General features: G+C 39.2%; 1 protein-coding gene across 3 annotated transcripts in view; it reads left to right on the forward strand.

The window, feature by feature from the left end:
- The window catches only part of SVEP1 (sushi, von Willebrand factor type A, EGF and pentraxin domain containing 1), a 200698-nt gene that overhangs the window by 18328 nt on the left and 159533 nt on the right, over positions 1–22837 (forward strand). For all 3 annotated transcript variants that reach the window (XR_011254209.1, XM_069575440.1, XM_069575441.1), the window contains exons 2-3: positions 17714–17969; positions 21579–21755. Coding sequence is in view for 2 of the 3 variants with exons in the window: in XM_069575440.1 (XP_069431541.1) it covers positions 17714–17969; positions 21579–21755 (433 nt within the window). In the remaining variant the exon portion in view is untranslated. The remainder of the gene's footprint in view (positions 1–17713; positions 17970–21578; positions 21756–22837) is intronic.

The raw sequence follows: 22837 nt of genomic DNA on the forward strand, positions 1-22837 counted from the left end.
CCTCAATCCTTTGTCCTCCTGTGGAGGTTGTCCCATTCTGGATGGATTGTAGGTGGCAAGCCAGCATTTCAGATGGATCATTTGTAATCTTTCTCCTGGGAACTTGGACTCAGGCACAAAGAACTCTGAGAGAGTAGAACTTTCTTCCCAGTAGGTAGGAAACAGAGGTAAGACGATGCAGGGAGAACCAGAGGAATCCTGTCAGTGTGACAGAAGCTGAAATATGACACAGCAGGGCCCCAGGAGGAAAGAGATGGAAGGTTGGAGGGAGCGGCCACCTCAGTTCCTGTGGCTTGATCATTCCTGGTTCCAGTTCTTCTTAAAGCCCATTTCTTCTCCTTGCTCTTCGGTTTGGAGAGAGGTTTTTATATACTTCCAGTAACCCCCCTGCTTTTCTTAAGCTAACTCAGTGGATATCAAATCTTTATTGACTACCAGGCATGGTTAAAACACCGTTCATCAATTTTATCTTGAAATAGTCCACATGCCTTTAGTTCAAGGGTAACCATTCAGAGATTTTACCAACTTCCATTTGCAAGTGCTTCTCTACAAATAATTTTTGTATCTTTTCCTTATGTAAAAGATCAATTAATAGTTTTAGGTGAAACAGAAAAATATAGCTATTATAGTTTTTATCTTTTACTCTTTTTTCATATGTGTATGAGTACATATATAATTATGTAGTGAAAGAATGTTTTTTAAGTTTTATTTTTAAAGCTGCAAATTGAAAATTTTCCCATACACTAAAATTCTGCAAAAATTGCCTTCCTATTTTATCACAACTGGATTTTTAAGTATTACCAGTCAGTGTCATTTCAGAACTTTGCAGTTAAAACAGTCATCCCATGCATGGCTCTTTCTCAACCTTTCTCAGTATTTCCTCACAATTGAATTCTCTTTCATCTGAAAAAAAATATAAAATTTTTAAATTACACATTTCCATTTCTTGCCTCATTTTATTAGACTTTCCACATAGAAGTAATGAAACAGTCTAGCCTTGTTATTAAATTTAATGAGAATGCTTCAAGCATGTTTTTGCCCACTGGTTTATTCTGTTATATGAAGTTAGTACCCTTGTATTCTTTGCCTCAGTCATTTGTAAAATCATTAACTGATACTCAGGTATCATTCAAGGTTGCTTTCTCCTTTGACCATTTGATGTGGGCAAAAGAATAGACTCCCTAATATCTGTGACTTTATGGGCTAACAGCTACTCAGTTATACTGTATGGACATTTACCATGTCAGCTGAAATCATTTTATAAGTTGATTGATAAAAATGTTAATCATAAATTTGAATTTTTATCTTATTATTTTGTAGTAAATTAGCAGTTTGCGTGACATGTCATTTAGCCCTCTGTCACTGTCAGTTGGATTCTGATAACTGCACATTTTGCTATCCACATTTTCTTTATTCCTGGCATGTTTTTAGAACGGATGGTGGAATTTGGCATTACTGAAAGATTGTTTGATCTTTTGCCTGTTTTTTCTGTTGATTTTTTTTTACAGTCTGGATTAAGTCTATTACTCATCAACTCCCGTGCACACCGTTTCTCAATTTGATGTACTATCCCAGTGGGTCCACTTTAGAATGTTTTGTGTCTGTGTTTAATAACTAAAGCATGTATGTGGGTGGAAAAACTGTGTCCATAAATCTGAGATTAAGTTCTTCTTTGACCCTCGAGGTCTTTTCTGATTTGGCTGCTGCTGCTAAGTCTCTTCAATCGTGTCCAACTCTGTGCGACCCCATAGACAGCAGCCTACCAGGCTCCAGTGTCCCTGGGACTCTCCAGGCAAGAACACTGGAGTGGGTTGCCATTTCCTTCTCCAATGCATGAAAGAGAAAAGTGAAAGTGAAGTCGCTCAGTTGTGTCCGACTCTTCGCGACCCCATGGACTGCAGCCCACCAGGCTCCTCCGTCCATGGGATTTTCCAGGCAAGAATACTGGAGTGGGTGGCCATTGCCTTCTCCGCTGATTTGGCTAGACTTATAAAAAACAGCCTAAATCTTACTCAAGCCAACATTTTATTTTCAGTCTAGAAAGCCTGAGTAAATACAATTGATCTTATATTACAAATGAGTAGGAAAGCTCAGTCGCTGCAGAAGAGTCTTTCTACTTGTGCTCTTGTCTTTGCTTTATTTTTGGCTTGTTTGCTTTTAGTGAGTGGTTCTATTGTATCATCAAATAGAATGATTAAAAATCTGTAGCACAGTGCTTGGTTTATAGCAGAGGCTCAATATTGATTTGGTAGATTAAGTCTAAACTATAACATTCATAAGATTTTTTCATTTCACAATTGCATAGCAAAATTACTGTACCAAAAATTTTGACCTGTAATTTATTAGCTTATTTTGCATGTTGGACATATAGCTAGTGAAAATTAAGGCATCTGCTTGTTTATTGTTTCATCCACTTATTTCATAGTTATTGTTTGATCTTCAGTAGAGTAAAAATATGAGTCAGCCTTGCAGTAGAGTATCTTGCTAGCTTGGGATATGGCCAGATGTATGTGACTCATTAGAAAAGACCCTGATGCTGGAAAGGATTGAAGGCAGGAGAAGGAGGGGATGACAGTACAAGATGGTTGGACGGCATCACTGACTCAGTAGACATGAGTTTGAGCAAGCGCCGGGAGATGGTGAAGGACAAGGAAGCCTGGCGTGCTACAGTCCATGGGGTCACAAAGTGTTGGACGTGACTGAGCGACTGAACAACAAATATGTTAACTGTAATTATGTTGAGGTTGGTGTAATGGAAGGTAGTGGGGGACACTGAGGTGGGTTTAATGTTTGGGAAAGTTTCACTGAGGAGACGAACTTTGATCTGGCTTCTAAAGAGCTGGTACAAGTGGAGATATTCGCAGTGGGAGATAAGAAAGAGCTGTTTATTTCCAGACAGAACAAACAGAAGGAAAGCGTGATATGTCTTCAAACTTCTTAATAGGATGATGTAGCAAGTGTTTGGTGTAAGAGGTAGGTTGGGGAAGTAGAAGATAGGGATGAGGTATGGAATGTGACTGGGAATGTTATTTAAGACTAGGTGATAAAAAGATTTGTAAAGAAATTTTGACTTTATTTTGTAGATGGAGGGAAAAATCATGGAATTTTTAAACATGATTAGTTCAGTATTTCAGACCAAGAAGTTGGATGGCAGGTCAGACAATGGATCCAAACAAAACGAATATCTGGTACCTACACCAAGCCAGGGACTCTAGGATCATGGGGCAGGTAGATAATACAGAGATAAATAGGTCTGGATGGGTTACAGTAAGCGATGGATCACAAAGAAGTCATCACAGATTACTCCAAGGTTGCAGATTTATAAAATGGGATAGATTACAGTGCCATATTTGAAAAACAGGAGGAGGGAACCATTATTTGTTCATGGAGAGGATATATTGAATTTGAGGGACATATGCCATCTTCAGGAAGAGGTGTCCACTGGGCCACTCGAGCTTCACATTAGGAGTATGAGTTTATTTGAATAGATTTAGAAGTCATTAGTCTGTAGGTGAGACTCAAAATTCTGAGTTCACATGACATTCCCTAGGGGAAGAATAGAGAAAAAAGAAAGAGAAAGTTTGGAAATGATACAAAAGTAAAAAATAGAGGTAAATGAAACCCCGTGAATATACTACCAAGAGAGAGTTAACATTTTGATGTACACGCTGTTAGTCATTCTCATACCTATGTGTACATACATGTAGTACCTTTACACACACATGCACACTAATGTAATAAAACCATTATTTTTGGTTAGCTACTTTTTCATTTGATATTATTCAGCAATATTAAGGCTATTTCATGATTGCCTGTAACTTATGACTGAAGTGACTTAGCAGCAGCAGCAGCAGTATAAACCAGTAATCTTTTGTTGAAATTTCATGTTGTTTGTAGTTTCTGGTTTTCAAGTTATTCTCGGATATTCATCCTGTTGATCACTTTTTATGAGTTTCCATGGTTATTTCCTTAAGATATTCTTAGTCGTATAATTGTAGTTCAAATCACATGACATTTTTGCAGCCCTGGTCACTTTGTCATGCAGTACTCCCAAAGATTACCAGTTCAGGTAGCATTCTCAATAGAAGTACTGTTTCCCACATATTTTACAACTTTTAACTTAAAAAAAAATCTTTGACCATTTGAGAAGAGAAAAAATAGTGTTTCTATTATTGAACTTTATTTTGGTTGTTAGTAAAGTTAAATGATTTTCACATTTTCTGACAAATATAATTCATTTTTTGGGGTCTTTATTTTGTTTAAAAAAAGCCCTTGTTCCTGTTATTTTTCAAAATCTTTTGGTTTAGAGATATAGAGAAGTTTTCTCTCATATTTTAAAGGCCTTAATGCTCTATTTGATAAGCTTGATTTGTCTAGTTTGTCCCTTGCTTTCTAATTTTAATTTTTTTGATACAGAGTAGAAACTTTAAGAAATGCATTGCTAATGATGGCTTTGTCTTATTGCTTTGGCTAGAAATTTCAAACAGATTTTAAATAAGAGTGAAAATGCTTAGAATTACTGATTTGCTCCTTATCTAATTGGGAAATATGCTGGGTTTTCACAGCTGAGCATGACTTACAGTGTTTCTTTGAGATCAATACTCTACCATATTACTGAGTTATCTTTTTATTTCTTTTTTAATATAAATTTATTTTAATTGCAGCTTAATTACTTTACAATATTGTATTGGTTTTGCCATGCATCAACATGAATCTGCTACAGGTATACACGTGTTCCCCATTCTGAACCCCCCGTCCTCCTCCCTCCCCGTACCATCCCTCTGGGTCGTCCCAGTGCACCAGCCCCAAGCATCCAATATCATGCATCAAACCTGGACTGGCGATTCGTTTCATATATGATATTATACATGTTTCAATGCCATTCTCCCAAATCATCCCACCCTCTCCCTCTCCCACAGAGTCCAAAAGACTGTTCTATACATCTGTGTCTCTTTTGCTGTCTCGCATACAGGGTTATTGTTACCATCTTTCTAAAGTCCATATATATGCGTTAGTATACTGTATTGGTGTTTTTCTTTCTGGCTTACTGGCTTTTATTCATAAAAAAGCAGAAAATTTTATTGAATGCCTTTTTAGTGCCTTAGATTATTGTTTTCTTTTAATTGGCACAATTATTATGTTGCATAATAGCAAAAGACTTAATTTTAGTCTACTCTTGCATTTGAGAAATGAGCCTTATTGAATAAAGGAAAGGACAAAGATCTTCTGAATCTTATTTTTTATATAGATTAACTTTATTTTTATTGAATTATGTTTGATTTACAGTGTTTCAGATATACAGCAAAGTGATTCCGTTATGTTGTTCTTGTTGCTGTTCAGTCACTAAGCCGTGTCCAACTCTTTGTGACCCCATGGACTGCAGCACTCCAAGCCTCCCTGTCCATCACCGTCTCCCGGAGTTTGCTCAGATTCACCCAATGAATCGGTGACGCCATCCAACCATCTCATCCTCTGTCGTCCTCTTCTCCTCCTGCCTTCAATTTTTCCCAACATCAGGGTCTTTTCCAGTGAGTCAGTTCTTCGCATCATGTGGCCCAAGTATTGGAGTTTCAGCTTCAGCATCAGTCCTTCCAATGAATATTCAGGGTTGATTTCCTTAAGAATTGACTGGTTGGGTCTGCTTGCAGCCCAAGGGACTCTCAAGAGTCTTCTCCAGCACCACGGTTCAAAAGCATCAATGCTTCAGTGCTCAGTCTTCTTTATGGTCCAACTCTCTCATCCATACATGACAACCAGATACAGACCTTTGTTGGTAAAGTGATGCCTTTACTTTTTAATATGCTGTCTAGGTTTGTTATAGCTTTTCTTCCAAGGAGCAAGTGTCTTTTAATTTCATGGCTGCAGTCACCGTCCGCAGTGATTTTGGAGCCTAAGAAAATAATTCTGTCACTGTTTCCACTTTTTTTTCCCACCTATTTGCCATGAAGTGATGGGTAGGATGCCATGAATTTCATTTTTTGAATGTTGAGTTTTATGCCAATTTTTTTACTCTCCTGTTTCACCTTCATCAAGAGGCTCTTTAGTTCCTCTTCACTTTCTGACATTAAAAGTGGTATCATGTGCATCTGAGCATCGCTGTGTATCTGTGTATCTCTCAGCAATCTTGATTCCAGCTTGTGATTCATCCAGCCTGGCATTTCCCATGATGTACTCTCTATGTAAGTTAAGTAAACAGGATGACAGTATACAGCCTTGTCATACTCCTTTACCAATTTTGAACCAGTCAGTCATTCTGTATAAGGTTCTAAGTGTTGCTTCTTGACCCACATACAGGTTTCTCAGGAGACAGGTAAGGTGGTCTGGTACTCCCATCTCTTTAAGAATTTTCCCCAAGTTGTGATCCACACAGTCAGATTCAGCTATACATATATATTTTTTTCTTTATTCTTTTTCAAATTCTTTTCCATTATAGGTGATTGCAAGATATTAAATATATTCCCCTGGGCTATCCAGTAGGACCTTGTTGTTTATCTATTTTATATATAGTAGTTTGCATCTGCTAGCTCCAAACTCCTAATTTATTCCTCCCGCCCTTTCCCCTTTGGTAACCATAAGTTTGTTTTGTCTCACTGCCACCAAGGTGGATTTCTGTCTTTTGTTGCCTGTTTGGTTTCCTGGCTTTCTTTGCTTTTCAGATCCTTCTTCTCCTGTTTCCCTCTTAGCCTGCTCCCTTTCTATGACTTTCAGCTCCTGTTTTCAGGATGCTAAGGCTTTCTAAATCCTACAGATACAAGTGCTGTTCTATCATGTTACTTTCCTCTTTTCTTTTTCACTTTCTTCTTATTTCAGTATTAAATTTTGTATTCATCTGAATCTTCAAGTTGATTTTGCAGGTCTTGAGTTGACAGAATATTTTTATGGGCCTACTTAGACTTTCTGTGTTTTTCCCTTCAAGGATGAGTCTGTATCTAGGCTTGACCTACATGGTCCAGCACTGTGGACACTAGCTAGTTGTGGCAATTTAAATTTATACTAATTAAAATTAAAATTAAAATTCATATGATTCATAAAATTATGAACGTGGTTCCTTCGTTGCAGTGGCTTCCTTTCAAGTGTTCAGTAGCCACATGTGCCTGGAGACTGCTTTATTCAACAGCAAAGGTAGCATATCAATTATCACAGAAAGTTCTATTGGTCAGTGCTGATCTAGACCCTCTGTTTCTAGGCACAGTGTGTGGTTTATTTTTAACCGTCAATGGCAACCCACTCCAGTATTCTTGCCTGGGAAATCCCATGGACAGAGGAGCCTGGAAGGCTACAGTCCATGGTGTCACAAAGGGTCAGACACGACTGAGCGAATGACACTTTCTTCTTTCTTTCTTTCTTCACTAATCACTTCAATTTGTTTCATCAATAATAATAACAATAAGAGCAAATGTTATAGCCATGTATTCCAACACTAATTTACCCAGTTGATCGTTTGCTGCAAACACTTTGACTGGCTATACCTCTTCACTCATGGATGAGGAAAAGGACAAAAAACCCCTATCTGGTTTCTTTGAATTTTTTTGCTAAGTAAAATAGAGTGTAAGATACAGATAAAGTTCAGGAATTCACTATGAAAAACAGAACTAAATCCTAGAAAGCATTTGTTATGTGTACTTACCATATGTAAATAAAACACTGAAATGGTGATGAGAAATGAGATAAACAAAGGGGAGAAAAGAAAGCAAAACTGCCTGAGAAGCTAAAAGGAATCAAGAGAAAACTTTATGAAACAAAGAAATATTGTAACAAGAAAAATAAATGCAATGCTAGGATTCTGTTTTAAAGTGCCAGTTTTTAGGTGATTTTTAAGGAGTTTCTTTAACTGAAGTATAATTAATTTACAATGTTGTATTAGTTTCTGGTGTACAGCAAAGTGATTCCATTATATATATCTGATTTTTCAGATTACTTCCCACTATAGGTTATTACAAGTTATTGAATATAGTTCCCTGTGCTATATAGTAGGTCCTGTTTATTTTATATACAGTAGTGTGTATATTTCAATCCCAAACTCCTAATTTATCCACTCCCTCCCCTTTGGTAGCTGTAAGTTTATTTTCTATGTTTATAAATCTATTTCTATTTTGTAAACAAGTTCATTCACATCATGTTTTTAGATTCCACATATAAGTGATATTATGATATCTGTCTTTATCTCCTTCCTTCACTTAGTATGATATCTGTTGATCCAGGATTAATTTTTAATTGGAAGTAGAAGAGAAGCAACACTGCATAAAACCAGTGATATGAAAGAAAAGCTTGAGACATTTCCACCAAATTTAGAAGGAAGTAGGATGAGATAAAAATAAAAGAATAGAATGTATCTGGAAAAATGATGAACCAACAGATGAATAACTTTTTTCCCAGATATAGTGTTCATCAGTGTAAAGCAATAAACATTCCTTGGACTGAAGAATATTTGAGTATTCAAATTAAAAATGTTAACTAACAGATGAACCTTGGTGAAATTTTGCAATTTGAAGGATGAGGAAAGTAGTATGAATAGCTTATGGTATTTTTTAAAAATTGAAATATAGTTGATTTACAATGTTGTGTTAATTTCTTCTGTATAGCAAAGGGATTCAGTTTATACATAAATGTATGTATATGTGTGTGTATTCTTTTAAAAATTCTTTTTCATTTTGGTTTATCGCAGGATATTGAATGTAATTCTCTATGCTCTATGGCAGGACTTTGTTGTTTATCCATTCTCTGTATATTTCTGGTTGGCGTCTGCTAACCCCAAACTCCCAATCCATCTCTCCCTCACCCCCAACCCCTTGGCATCCACAAGCTTGTTATCTATGTCTGTGAGTCTGTATTTGTTTCATAGATAGGCTCACTTGTGTTGTATTCTAGATTCTACATATAAGTGCTATCATATGGTATTAGTCTTTATCTTTCTGACTTACCTCACTTTGAATGGTAGTCTCCAAATGCATTCATATTGCTGCAAATGACATTATTTTGTTCTTTTTATGGCTGAGTAGTATTACAGTGTGTGTGTGTGTGTGTGTGTGTGTGTGTGTACACACCACATCTTCCTTATCCATTCATCTGATGAACATATAGGGTGTTTCCATGTTTTGGCTATGGTGAATAGTGCTGCTATGAAAATAAGGGTGCACATATCTTTTTGAATTACAGTTTTGTCTGGGTAGGTGCCCAGTAGGATTCCTGAATCACATGGCAACTCAAATTTTTTTTTTTTTGAGGAACCTTTTTGCTGTTTTCCATAGTGGCTGTACCAATTTACAATCCCCAGGGCATCTTGTTTGTACTTAATGTTTCCTAACATGGAAAAAAAAAACATACATGGAAAATAAGCTGAAACACTGGCATAATTTACTAATTTTCTGCTCCCTGGAGGAAAGTGGCTTTGATAGAATCATAATAGGTATCGATTCACAGAATCAAATTTTTATTAAAAGATGACTTATGAGTTCCTCCAGTTGCTGTCTTCAGTCAAGGCTGGCCACAGTGAATAACTGCAACTCAGGTTGTGCTGAAGTTGGTGTTATATCTACATGCAGTTTAATTAATGGAGCCCAAGGGCAAATATTGTACCCACATCAGTATTGTTATAACCTCTCTATTTCTTTCAAGATCATTTTTCAAAGCAGTTCTCTTGTGGTCTAACTTGGAGGGTGTGGGGAGAGGGGATTGCAATCTTGTGTAATGGTGATGGATCTCGGGTGTTAGAACAGCGTTACACAACCCTGCATTTTTATCATTCTAATGACTCTTACTGGACAAGGGAAGCTTACTTCCCTGCCAGATATTTATACAAACTAATCAGAGCTTGATACAATACAGATGGTGATAACCTTTCGCTATACAAAGTTCACATTGAGTTTTTTGTTGGCCACAAAGGGTTTGCCTCATTCAATATTCTGGACAAAAAATTCCATTTCTTAAATGCTTTTCAAAGGATTGCAGATGATGTAAACTATTTCAGGAACACTAGGAGGAGAATCAAGAGTTGGTCCTCTACCACATTCCACCAACATTACCACAGATCTATTTACTTCTTAAATCTGTGGGATGAAAAAATGTTTTTATTGAATTATGTTCTTATTCAAGTATGATGAAGCCCAGAGATTGGGGGAGGGGTAAATTATTTTCAGTAAATCATCCACTCCCCCACCTCGATCGTTAAAGTGCATTCCAAACCCAGATCTTGTGTAATTCTTTGCTTGGACTTCTAGTCCTGCTATTCTTCTTACTATTTTAAGCTTAATATATTGTCTTGCCAACAGATATAATGGTTCCCGTAACAGCAGTTCTGTGCAAGAAAAGAAAAATAGAATCACAGCTTAAGGAGTTTTATACGTAATAGGTAGTACAGCCAGAAATCTCTGCAAATCCTAACCTGGATATTAAGGAATGTTATTGACAGGAGTTAAGATTAACATTGCAAGATGGTATTTGTGTCAGAAGGATGATAACAGCACACAAAGTAAGCTTTATCTTTTTTTTTGCAAAACTGTACAACATATAGCGCGCGCACACACACACACACACATATGCTGTATACTACTGCTCAGTTAAGACCAGCCTACTCAGGTAACTCTCTCCAGCAAATCCTCGCGTTTATCTGCTTCACTTATTCATTCATTCATTCATTGAATAAATGTTTATGAGCATATACTCTGTGCCAGGCACTGTCAAGAATATCATACCAAAAAAAAAAGTTTACGTTTTTTCCTCTTCTCCTCGCCATCACAATTGTCACTTTTTCAGTGTTTTGCTTGCCATTAATTGTCACAGCCTTATAGAAGGAAGAGAGAAGATGAGCAAAAGCTTTTAGGGGACGTCCATAGAGGTTAGGTTATGATTTCCAAGTGGAACAACTCAGAAAGACTTTATCACTTTAAGTAAAGGGTGAGGGTGGTGTAAGCACAACTTGCCCACATCTTGAGGTATTAGAGCTAGGGGTTACCCTTTGAAACATATGTATAACTTTAAAGACACAAAATAATGTCTCGCTTCATACCATCCAAAACAGATAATTGGATTTTTCCCCAGAGGTGACACTGAACTAAAAAATGTGTGTGTGTTTCAGTTTATTTCAGTTATTATTTATATTGAGAGGACTTTTTGCTTGAGTTGTGTGCTAAGTGAAAATGTAAGTACACACACACACACACACACACACACACACACACACACATATATATATATGTATCATACTCAATATATTTAAGTTCAACTCCAATTATTATTTTTACTGATATACTTCTTTGGCCAGAAGGATAGAAGGAACTTTTCTTCAGACTGGCTTCTGATTCACTTTGTTGTGTCTTTATAGCATTTAAGTGCTTCTTTGCTTTCTCTCATGACAGAATATTCCAAGCTCATGTTGTATATTTCTTGACCTGAATTAATCATTTGTTCAAGAATTCTTGGTTCCTCTCAGTGGTAAATGGTCAGGGTTCTAAGGATGGTCATTTCTCGTGGGGCTGGTCCTTGATTCTGTCTTTTTGCTTTTTGGCCTCTGTGTCTTTGAAGAATTTGATAAACTGACTCTCAAGCTGTATTGGAGAAGAGAATTTTCAAGGTTAACTGCAAGCTTTTTAAAAGTGGAAATAAAAGGATGTTAGACTTTCCTCACCAGATACAAAAAAAATACTATGAAGGTATGGTAACCAAAACTATGTGGTATTGACCAAGAGTAGGCAAACAAGTCAGTAAAACAGAATAAAAGAGGCTCTAGCCAGGAAAATAACAGGTCAGTCAGTCAATGATTTGAGGAAAATGGCTTATGAGGTTGGATAAAAATAAAGGGAGTATCTACTTTACATCAAAGAAAAGTGTATGGATTTAATAAATTTTTAAAGAAAAACAGAAGTATTAGAGAAAAGAATATGAGAATATTTTAGGGAGGGGAAGCTTTCTAAAGCAGTATATAAGAAGAGACAACAGGTATGGTGACACCAAGGATTTTGGACTGAGCGCTGGCTGTACTATGGGCTGCTGTTTATTGACTGCTATTCACTGAATGTGTACTATTTGCCAAGAACTGTGCTGCTGCTGCTGCTGCTGCTAAGTCACTTCAGTCGTGTCCGACTCTGTGCGACCCCATAGATGGCAGCCCACCAGGCTCCCCCTTCCCTGGGATTCTGCAAGCAAGAACACTGGAGTGGGCTGCCATTTCCTTCTCCAATGTATGAAAGTGAAAAGTGAAAGTGAAGTTGCTCAGTCGTGTCCAACTCTTAGCGACCCCATGGACTGCAGCCTTCCAGGCTCCTCCATCCATGGGATTTTCCAGGCAAGAGTACTGGAGTGGGGTGCCATTGCCTTCTCCAAGCACCGTGCTAGACATTGGGAATTAAGGAATTGAAAAACACACAAAAATGCCTGCCTTCAAGGAAGTTACATTTGGGAACAAGACTAGGCTTTTGTCTGAAGTTGTCCTTGCCTTTGTCACCTCTGAATACATTTGAGCTGGGCTGCAAGGAGGTTGAACCAAGTGACCCCCTTCTCTCCCTCCCCCTGCCCTTCATCGCTAGTTTTTGTCTCTTTCTCTAAATAAGGTGTGGGTGGTAGAGCTCCAAGAGTTTTTCCTACCTATTTTCGAAGATATCACAAGGTTACATCAGGAAGAGAAACTGTTTATTAAAAAAGAAAATATTTTCCTATCCACCAATTAAGATCTTTTTTTTAAGTCTTTTTTTTTTTCTAATACCAACTGTCATTTCTATTTTGAGACTTCACCCAATGACAGAAAACTTCAAGCCAACTCAAAATCAGACATTTCTCAAGCACTTCACTGTTGGAAACTGAGCCACATTCAGGAAGGGTTTCCTCTTCCCTTTCACTCTCTAGTTGAATCTAAGCTTTGGCGCTTCTGCAGAGCGGCCGCATGGGAGGAGTTGTCCACCCCTCAGTCCTGACATACTCTGCACGTCCATCCTCTGGAATTGTCTCAGTTCTCTCATCAGTGGTCACGATGACCATCGTTGGTCGTCTGCATATGAGTTTGTCATCTTTGTCACCCTTGGTGCCGTCATTTCCTAGGGCTTCCAGGATTTCTCCTCTCACGCAGTCTGAGAGAGGCATGGCTTCCAGGGTCCATTGCTGTCAGCCCCTCAGTTCAGTTCAATTCAGTCGCTCAGGCATGTCCGACTCTTTGCAAAGAGTCCACGAGGCCGTGGACTGCAGCACGCCAGGCCTGTCCATCACCAATGCTGGGAGCCTACTCAAACTCATGTTCATTGAGTCGGTGATGCCATCCAACCTCATCCTCTGTCATCCCCTTCTCCTCCCGCCTTCAATCCTTCCCAGCATCAGGGTCTTTTCAAATGAGTCAGTTCTTCGTATCAGGTGGCCAAAGTATTGGAGTTTCAGCTTCAGCATCAGTTCTTCCAATGAATATTCCTGATTTCCTTCCGGGTGAACTGGTTGAATCTCCTTGCAGTCCAAGGGACTCTCAAGAGTCTTCTCCAACACATCCTAAATATTGTAGGACTTCTCCAGAAGTCTTCATATTGCACTGATTCTCCTAAGTCTCTCCAGGAATATACAAGACTCATTAGGTCCTCTTCCCTTGAACATCCCACATAGTTATGTTCTGTTGCCTCATATCACTGTGACCAGTGGCACTTCTGTGGGACTTAGCACTATCCTAAATAAGCACATGGAATGAGGACTCATACATCCCTATACCCATCCCCACAAAGGGATGTCAGTCATACTCCTTCTGTGACTGAGTTGGGAGATATTAAGAGATTAGTGTACAGCAGAGAACCTCACAGCAATATATAAAATCTCTTGTTCTCCTCGAACTCTCTCTCCTTGGAGTTTTTTTTTTCTTTATTATTTTTTACTCATTATACAACTTTTAAAGGTTACATTCCAGTTACAGTTATTATAAAATATTGGTTTTGTCCCCTGTGTTGTACAATACATCCTTGTAGCCTATCTTACACCCAGTAGTCTGTACTTCCCACTCCCGTAGCCTTATGTTGTCCCTCCCTTTGTCTCGCCACTGGTAACCACTAGTTCGTCTTCCGTATCTGTACGTCTGCTTCTTTTTTGTTATATTCACTAATTTGTTGTACATTTTAGGTTCCACATAATACCATATGTATTTGTCTTGTCTGACTTACTTCACTTAGCCTAGTACCCTCCAAATCTATCAATCTTGCAGCAGATGTCAAATTTTCTTTCTTTTTTATGGATATATAATGTTGCAGCCATGAAATTAAAAGACGCTTACTCCTTGGAAAGAAAGTTATGACCAACCTAGATAGTATATCCAAAAGCAGAGATATTACTTTGCTAACAAAGGTCCATCTAGTCAAGGCTATGGTTTTTCCTGTGGTCATGTATGGATGTGAGAGTTTGACTGTGAAGAAGGCTGAGCACCGAAGAATTGATGCTTTTGAACTGTGGTGTTGGAGAAGACTCTTGAGAGTCCCTTGGACTGCAAGGAGATCAGTCTTGGGTGCTCATTGGAAGGACTGATGCCAAAGCTGAAACTCCAGTACTTTGGCCACCTCATGCAAAGAGTTGATTCATTGGAAAAGACTCTGACGCTGGGAGGGATTGGGGGTGGGAGGAGGAGGGGACAACAGAGGATGAGATGGCTGGATGGCATCACCGACTCAATGGACATGAGTTTGAGTGAACTCCGGGAGTTGGTGATGGAACAGGAGGCCCGGCGTGCTGCGATTCATGGGGTTGCAGAGTCTGACACGACTGAGCAGCTGAACTGAACTGAACTGAATATACACCACTTTTTTATCCATTCATCTGCTAACAGACACTTAGATTGCTTCCTGATCTTGGCATTTGTGAATAATGCTGCTATGAACTTTGAGGTGCATGTATCTTTTCAAATTTTATTTTATTTTGCTTTCTTTAGCTACAGACCCAGGAGTAGGGTTGCTGGGACATATGGCAGTTCTATTTTTAGATTTTTGCACAACCTCCATACTGTTTTCCACAGTGGTTGCACCAATTTACATTCCCACCAGCAGTGTACATGTGTTCCCTTTTCACCCCGTTCTCACCAACATTAGTTACTTCTGTTCATTTTGAGGAGAGTCATTCAGAGGTTCTTTTCTTGTCTGGAGTGAGGAATTAGCTCTCATGTACCAACTAGTCATTCCACGTCTTCTGTCACTCATCAAGAGGGTAGATTTTTAAGCTTTAAGAGCCAAGAATTTTGATGTAGACAGTAAACAGATCTTATTATGATTAGTTTATGCCAATAAAAATTTGAAGCTACATGGGGAAAAAAGCACTAAGAATTTTGAGACTGTCGATTGAGCCCCTTGGTGTGTGTACTTGGTAAATGTCTCCATTAGTATCCTCACGTTATCCTGCAACACACACCTGTCCTCAGTTCCTGTCTTCAGTATGGTCCCTTGGCACTATTTGTTTGTCTTTATTTCACTTTTTTAAAAAAATTGAAGTATAGTTGATTTACAGTGTTGTGCCAGTCTCTACTGGAGAAGGCGATGGCACCCCACTCCAGTACTCTTGCCTGGAAAAATCCCATGGACGGAGGAGCCTGGTAGGCTGCAGTCCATGGGGTCGCCAAGAGTTGGACACGACTGAGCGACTTCACTTTCACTTTTCACTTTCATGCATTGGAGAAGGAAATGGCAACCCACTCCAGTGTTCTTGCCTGGAGAATCCGAGGGACGGGGGAGCCTGGTGGGCTGCCGTCTATGGGGTCGCACAGAGTCGGACACGACTGAAGTGACTTAGCAGCAGCAGCAGCCGCCAATCTCTGCTATACAGCAAAGTGACTCAGTTGTACACATGTATACAGTCTTTTTTTCATATTCTTTTCCATTGTGGTTTATCATAAGATATTGAGTATAGTTCCCTGTGCTGTACATTAGGACTTTGTTGTTTATACTTCGCTTGGTTTTTGCGAAGGAGTGAAGTGTTTGAATACATTTTCTCAAAATGCTGGCTTTCCAGATGTTTTCCAGGGTAATTTTTAGTTTGTTTATAAATTCAGATTTAACAGCGTTATCTTTTGCTCACAGACTCTAAAACAAGTTGGCAGCAATTACTGAATTAGAATAAATACTTCTTGATTATGTACCAATGAAATATGTTTTCTATAGGCATGAATCTTAAAATCTGAGAATCTAGACCTTATAGCTGAGTCTGTCCTCTAATATGAATTGAGGCAAAGTTATTTTTAAGATCATAATATCTCCTTTTAACATTAACAGAACCCTAGGTTCCAATGTTGCTCTTCTTGAATCACTGCCTAAAAACATGGAATTCTTTCTAAGGACTTGCCAGAAAATGTCCCCTGGTGCTTCTTTACCTTTCTGACCCATTTCTAATGAACAGCAACATCAGCGAGTTTAATTATAAACCAGGCTAACCGTTGGATCTTCTGTGCCTCTACAGAATGATATTACAAAGCATCAATAGCAATAAAATATATACCTTTTTAAAAAGGTTTCTTTTTCTCTTTTATCTATGAGAAGGAATAGCATATAACACTATAAAGCATAACTCACTTATCCTAAAACATTAAAGCCCAACTAACAAATTGAGTGAAGCAGTAGTATTTTCTCATGAAGATAGGACACCACCGAAAAAACAGCTGATTTTTGTGCTAATACTGGGTGGTCCAAAAAAGACGAAGTGTTAAAGCAATTCTCCAGTTTTGGAAGAGCAGTGGAAAAACAAATAGAGGAAGCAAGTGAGCCATTGTTAACTCTGGAAAAGACGTATTCTGCTAAATTTTCTTCTGGTCCAGCTTTTACTGTTTGATCATGAAGTGGTTCAGCTAGGTAGGTAAGTGGGTAGCTAGCTAGATATATTTGGAGAAGGCAATGGCAACCCACTCCAGTACTCTTGCCTGGAAAATCCCATGGACGAAGGAGCCTGGTAGGCTACAGTCCATGGGGTCTCGAAGAGTCGGACACCACTGAGAGACTTCACTTTCACTTTTCACTTTCATGCATTGGAGGAAATGGCAACCCACTCCAGTGTTCTTGCCTGGAGAATTCCAGGGACAGAGGAGCCTGGTGGGCTGCCATCTATGGGGTCGCACAGAGTTGGACACGACTGAAGTGACTTAGCAGCAGCAGCAACTAGATATGCTGGGAAGTAGATATATAGGACTCAGATTTGGTCCAAATTTTGAGCCTGAAAATCAATTTTAAAATAGCTTAACAATAATTGATAATATTAATACAAATTCATTCCATAAACATTTGTTGCTCTTTATTAGCAAGCTCTATGCTAAGTAATTTTTATGGACTTCCAGAGTGGCTCAAACAGTAAAGAATCTTCCCTCAATGAGGAAGACCTGGGTTCGATCCCTGGGTTGGGAAGATCCCTTGAAGGAGGGCATAATAATCCACTCCAGTATTCTTGTCAAGAGAATCCCCATGGGCCGAGGAGCCTGGCGGGCTACAGTCCATGGGGTCACACAGAGTCGGACATGACTGAAGCAACTTAGCACGCATGGCAATAATCATAGTGATGATGAGGATGCTGATGATGATACAGAATGCTTTTGAGTTTTATTATGGTTCTGTGAGAGGACCATTGTAGGCGCTTATCTGTGCCTGTTTGTTTTACCCTCATTGATCAGTGTTCCATTCCTCACGCTTGTAGAATGTTAATGGTCGACACAAGCACTCCATTGCCTAATAAGGGAGGCGCAGAGTAGGACACACAATACAAACTCATACTAACTTTCTCTGTTTTATTACAGCAAATTCTTCGTCATTCTAGAGAAAACTCAACAAAAGTTATATTTCTCATTACGGATGGATATTCCAATGGGGGAGATCCAAGACCCATTGCAGCATCTCTGCGAGATTTTGGAGTGGAAATCTTTACATTTGGCATATGGCAAGGAAACATTCGAGAGCTGAATGACATGGCTTCCATCCCAAAGGAGGAACATTGCTATCTGCTCCACAGTTTTGAAGAATTTGAGGCTTTAGCTCGCCGGGCATTGCATGAAGGTAATGGAAACTTAATGGCATACCACAGTGCCTTTATATGGGGTTTCCTTCTTGCTTACTGCTTGAAACCCACCCTGCAGGGAAGACAATAGCAAGCCCTATGGGGTCTTTGCTGAGCATAATAGCCATATGTCTCTTGTGTATTATGAGATGCGTTAAACTTCATACATAGAGATGACACTCTGACCTTGCAACAGGAATATTGTTTTGCTTTTTAACAGCTGTGATATATTTTCACTAAAATATCCATATGCTTCCACCCGAGACCATTTGAATCAGTGGAATGAATGGAGGTGTGTTTTAAGGCCACACATGGAGTCAGAAACCTTGACTTAGATTTCATCTACACTTATCTGGAAGGATGAAGTAAACATTGAGAGACAGGCTTCATGAATCTCACCAGAATGTTTCCAGAAATATTTGTGAAGATTAGAGGGATAATAAATACTTAACACGTATTTATTGACCTGACAGTTTGAAGACTGATATGATATGCTTATGGATAAACTGAAGAGCAGTGAGAGCAATGGAGGATAGCATCAGTAAATCCATTCATTAAGTTCTCTGTACACTGTTTATAGTGTTTAGATGAACTTCCAGGTGTAGTATGGGCATGTATGTTGCTGTGATCCAGAAGAGAAAGTGTAGATTGGAAGTAGGGGATTGAGGATATAGCCTCAGACCAAAGCCATGAAACAAATTAGGCTTGATTTTTCAGATATCCACGTAAAAGATTGTCTGATGGGTAAATCATGGCCACACAAGATTTCCTCACAATTAGTGATAAGCTTCCCTGGTGGCTCAGATGGTAAAGACTCTGTTGCAATGTAGGACACCCAGTTCAATCCCTGGGTCAGGAAGATCCCTGGGAGAAGGGAATGGCTACCCACTCCAATATTCTTGCTTGGAGAATTCCATGGATAGAGGAGCCTGAGGGGCTATATAGTCCATGGGATCACAAAGAGTTGGACACAACTGAGTGACTAATATACATACAAGATAAATGGGTTGGCCCTACTGTAGTTCCAACAGAAGAGTTTGAAGCAGCATCTCAGGCTACCTATGGATATAGCAAAAAAAAGTCCCAGTCAGTCAACTAGTAACTGAGTGGCTTTGACCAAATTATTTAACTTTTGTACTCCTTAGATTTCTTATTGATGAAATAGGATACAAGAAGACTACCTACTTCATAGGTTTGTTCCAAGGAATATATGGATTAATATATAGAAAGTGACTAGAAAACTTACTGAGAGCTTATAACACTAAGCTGTCAATAACTGTCCATTATTGCTATTATTTTAAGCAATTCATCTAACATCAATGACCTTCAGTTTTCTCTGCTTTTAAAATGGAGCTATTATAACATGTGCCATATAGTTTTGTCAAGAGGATTAAATAAAATATTTAAATTTCACCAATGTAATATTTGGCACATGGCAGAAAGTCACTACCTGGGACTTTTTTTGTTTGTCCTTTTCTCTGGGAAAAGTGATATGTTGAGTGGGAAGACACAATGGCTGTTGCACTAGCTGGGATTATGAAATTATGAGTGTTGTTAACTGTGTCGTAGAGGACTTGTTTCGAGTCCTACCAGCATTCTGTCTTGTAGGATGGGGGCCTTCTGCCCGAATGCGAGTCAGAAACTGGATGGGACAGAGTCTTCAAGGAAAGGATTTTGGTTACCATATTGCAACAGGGTTTTGAAAGGCGTAACTTTTATTACTGTAAATTAGTATCTAAAATGTGTACTATTCAGATGGAGTTTCCAGATTCCGTAATAAAAGATCTTGTTTTTTTTTTTTTTCTGAAAAACATGATCAAAGCAAAAGAAATTAACCTCATTTCCCCTGTCTTGATGTCCTCTGAAGTTGCATCCTTTTTTTTTTTAATAGTTTTTTTTTTCATACAATTGTTAAAGGTTACTTTCCATTTACAGTTATTGCAAAATACTGGCTGTATTCCCCATGTTGTACAATACATCCTTGCAGCCTAATTCACATCCACTAGTTTGTACCTCTCACTCCACCACCCCTCTATTGCCCGTCCCCCTACTGGTAACCACCAGTTCTCTGTATTTTTGGGTCTGCTGAAACTACTTTCAATTTGGATGGATCCACTTTTTAGATTCCCAGGGTAGCTCTAGTGGTAAAGAACCACCTGCCAACACAAGAGACTTAACAGACACAAGTTCAATCCCTGAGTCAGAAAGATCCCCTGGAGAAGGAAATGGCAACCCACTCCAATATTCTTGCCTGCAGAATCCCGTGGACAGAGGAGCCAGGAGGGCTACAGACCATGAGGTCGCAAATAGCTGGATATGACTGAGACAACGTAGCACAATTTTGGCCTCAAGACTGTCCGTGTTTGTGGCCATTCTCAGTGGACGTAGGTTCCAGAATAATAGCTTTCCCCATATACAAGTTGTTCACTTATCTCTCCCAGACCTAAATGCCAGTGCATCAATCTCACAGCTCCATTTTTCTTGCTCCCTAGACTGCCGGATCAGCCTGTGTCTCAGAGGTAATTCCTAGGTGCCCATGTTGCAGACCTTATACCCACACCACAGTCTATTGAGTGAGACTTTAATAGGGTACTTGGCTGTACTAGTCTCTTTCCCTTAGGGCTGGAATCTTCCCTTTACTTTGTCCCTGTCTATTATTGTTCAGGTCTTAATGCATTGAGAGAGATGTTCCATAACTGAGGCCATCACCTGTCTCTTTTCTGGGTATTCATTAGCAGTTCATGTATGTTGCTGAAACTCACCCCGAGTTCCTACTGTGAGCCCATCACTGTTTCTGGGCCTACCACCACAGACCTAGTACTGAAATTCAGGCTGAGACTTTTGAATGTCTTCCACAGGGTAAATAGAACTTACTGTGCCTGAATCTAGGCCATTGATTCTTGGTAAGTCGTAATCAACTTTACCCTGCCCTGTTAAGTCACTTTCAGAACAGGACAGCTCTGCCTGGGTTGTTGAATTCCCAGCATGGCTCACTTCAGAGCATGGCTCGAGTAATCAGTAGTGGTCACCTTTTACATGTAAAAACTTATTTAGAATTGAGAGACAAACCAGATCCTAGTTCTATGATTCAACTTGTGTGGTGCCATTGTTTCAGTCTTTAATCAAATAATTACAGAAGTAAAGGTATGTGTTTTAAGTCAGTTGCCCACAATCAACACCCTTAGGCAGCAGTCAGGGCTGCAGCTTTATTTGTTTATTTGAGCAGGGACTCTAGAAATCTGGTTACTGCTGCCTGACCTCATGCTGGTTGGGAAGCCAGGAGACTGACCTGGAGAACCGACTGCATAACTTCCTGCTGCATCTGGAGATTCCTCGCTGAAACGACTCAATTTCTGCCTGACCCTGCCTGGCCTGGAGAACTGAGGATGAGGTCCCAGACTGAAAGAGTTTAACCGGCTGCACCAGATGCCCAGCCTGTGCTTGTGCAAATCACACACTTTGCTATTTGGATGGGAGTGGGGAGCGATTGGGAATGTGACAGAAATGAAAAGATATTTCCTTGTAACAAGAGAATGTAACATTCCACTGCTCATTCTTTTTTTTTTTTTTTTTTTTTTTTATGACCTCCCTGTTGTTTGTGCTTGCAGATCTGCCTTCTGGGAGTTTTATTCAAGAGGATATGTCCCATTGCTCCTATCTGTGTGAAGCCGGCAAAGACTGCTGTGACCAGATGGCAAGCTGCAAATGTGGGACTCACACGGGTCAGTTTGAGTGCATCTGTGAGAAGGGCTATTACGGGAAAGGTCTCCAGTACGAATGCACAGGTGAGTGTCTGGTCTGTGTCAACTCTATCAGTTGCCTTGCAGCTCTGTAGGAAAGAAGCCCCATGCTCAATGGCTTAACCACTAAGAATTTAGTATTGGTTTTAGACTTTTTTTTTTTAATGTGGACCATTTTTAAAGTCTTTCTTGAATTTTTTACAATATTGCTTCGTTTTATATTTTGGTTTTTTTTTTTTGGCCATGAGGCACGTGGGATCTTAGTTCCCCGACGAGGGATGGAACGTGCACCCCCTGCATTGGAAAGCAAAGTCTTAAGCCCTGGACCACCTGGGAAGTCCCAAGAATATTGATATTGCTCATGAATCAGTGAATCAATTGGGCAGCACTTTTGGTCCTCAATTTGTTGTTGACTGAGAGTAAGGTTGGTGGCCCTGCTGATCTTACCTGAGTTCTCTCACCTGTTTGGGCATCAACTAGCTGGAGGCTAGTCTAAAATGGCTTGCCCAGGACCTCTAGGGTGTTGTTCATGTGGCTTCTGAGACTCCATGAGGCCAGCCCAGTCTTCACGTGTTGGGCATAGAGTTCCAAGAGGAAGTAGAAGGCTTCAAGGACCTCTTGAAGTCTAGATCAAAATCTGGAAACGAGGAAGGTTTGGGGCTTTTTATTTGTAATCAGTCAATAGCCAAATCATCAAAATATGCTTCAGCCTCTGTGAGAGACTGGAACAATTGGGATTCTGGTCCTCAGGGTACCTGGAACTTGCGGGATTGTCACCAAAAAATGTAACATTCACTTTATGGTCTTTTAGCTCCTCCTAAGTCTCCACAAAGGAACATCAAAAAGCTCTAAAAAAAAAGTGACATCACTTCAAAATGGAATTCACTTCTTTGACATCTGTAATTTTACCTCTAGGTTTCCTTACCGCAATATCTTTGTAATTTTAATATTTTGTTAGAAAAACAACTTAGGATTCTGGTGTTTTAAATTATATTTTAGGATAGAGCAACTATTTAGAAGTAGTGTGTGGTTTTTCTGTGACAGCATTTTATTTGTTCTACTTTACTTAAAAAGCAGCATGGTTTTTAGAGGGTTTTTTTGTTTCTTTTTAAACAACTCTTCCCTGG

Source organism: Ovis canadensis, chromosome 2 (genome assembly GCF_042477335.2).
Source record: "Ovis canadensis isolate MfBH-ARS-UI-01 breed Bighorn chromosome 2, ARS-UI_OviCan_v2, whole genome shotgun sequence".
NCBI classification, from domain to species: Eukaryota; Metazoa; Chordata; class Mammalia; order Artiodactyla; family Bovidae; genus Ovis; species Ovis canadensis.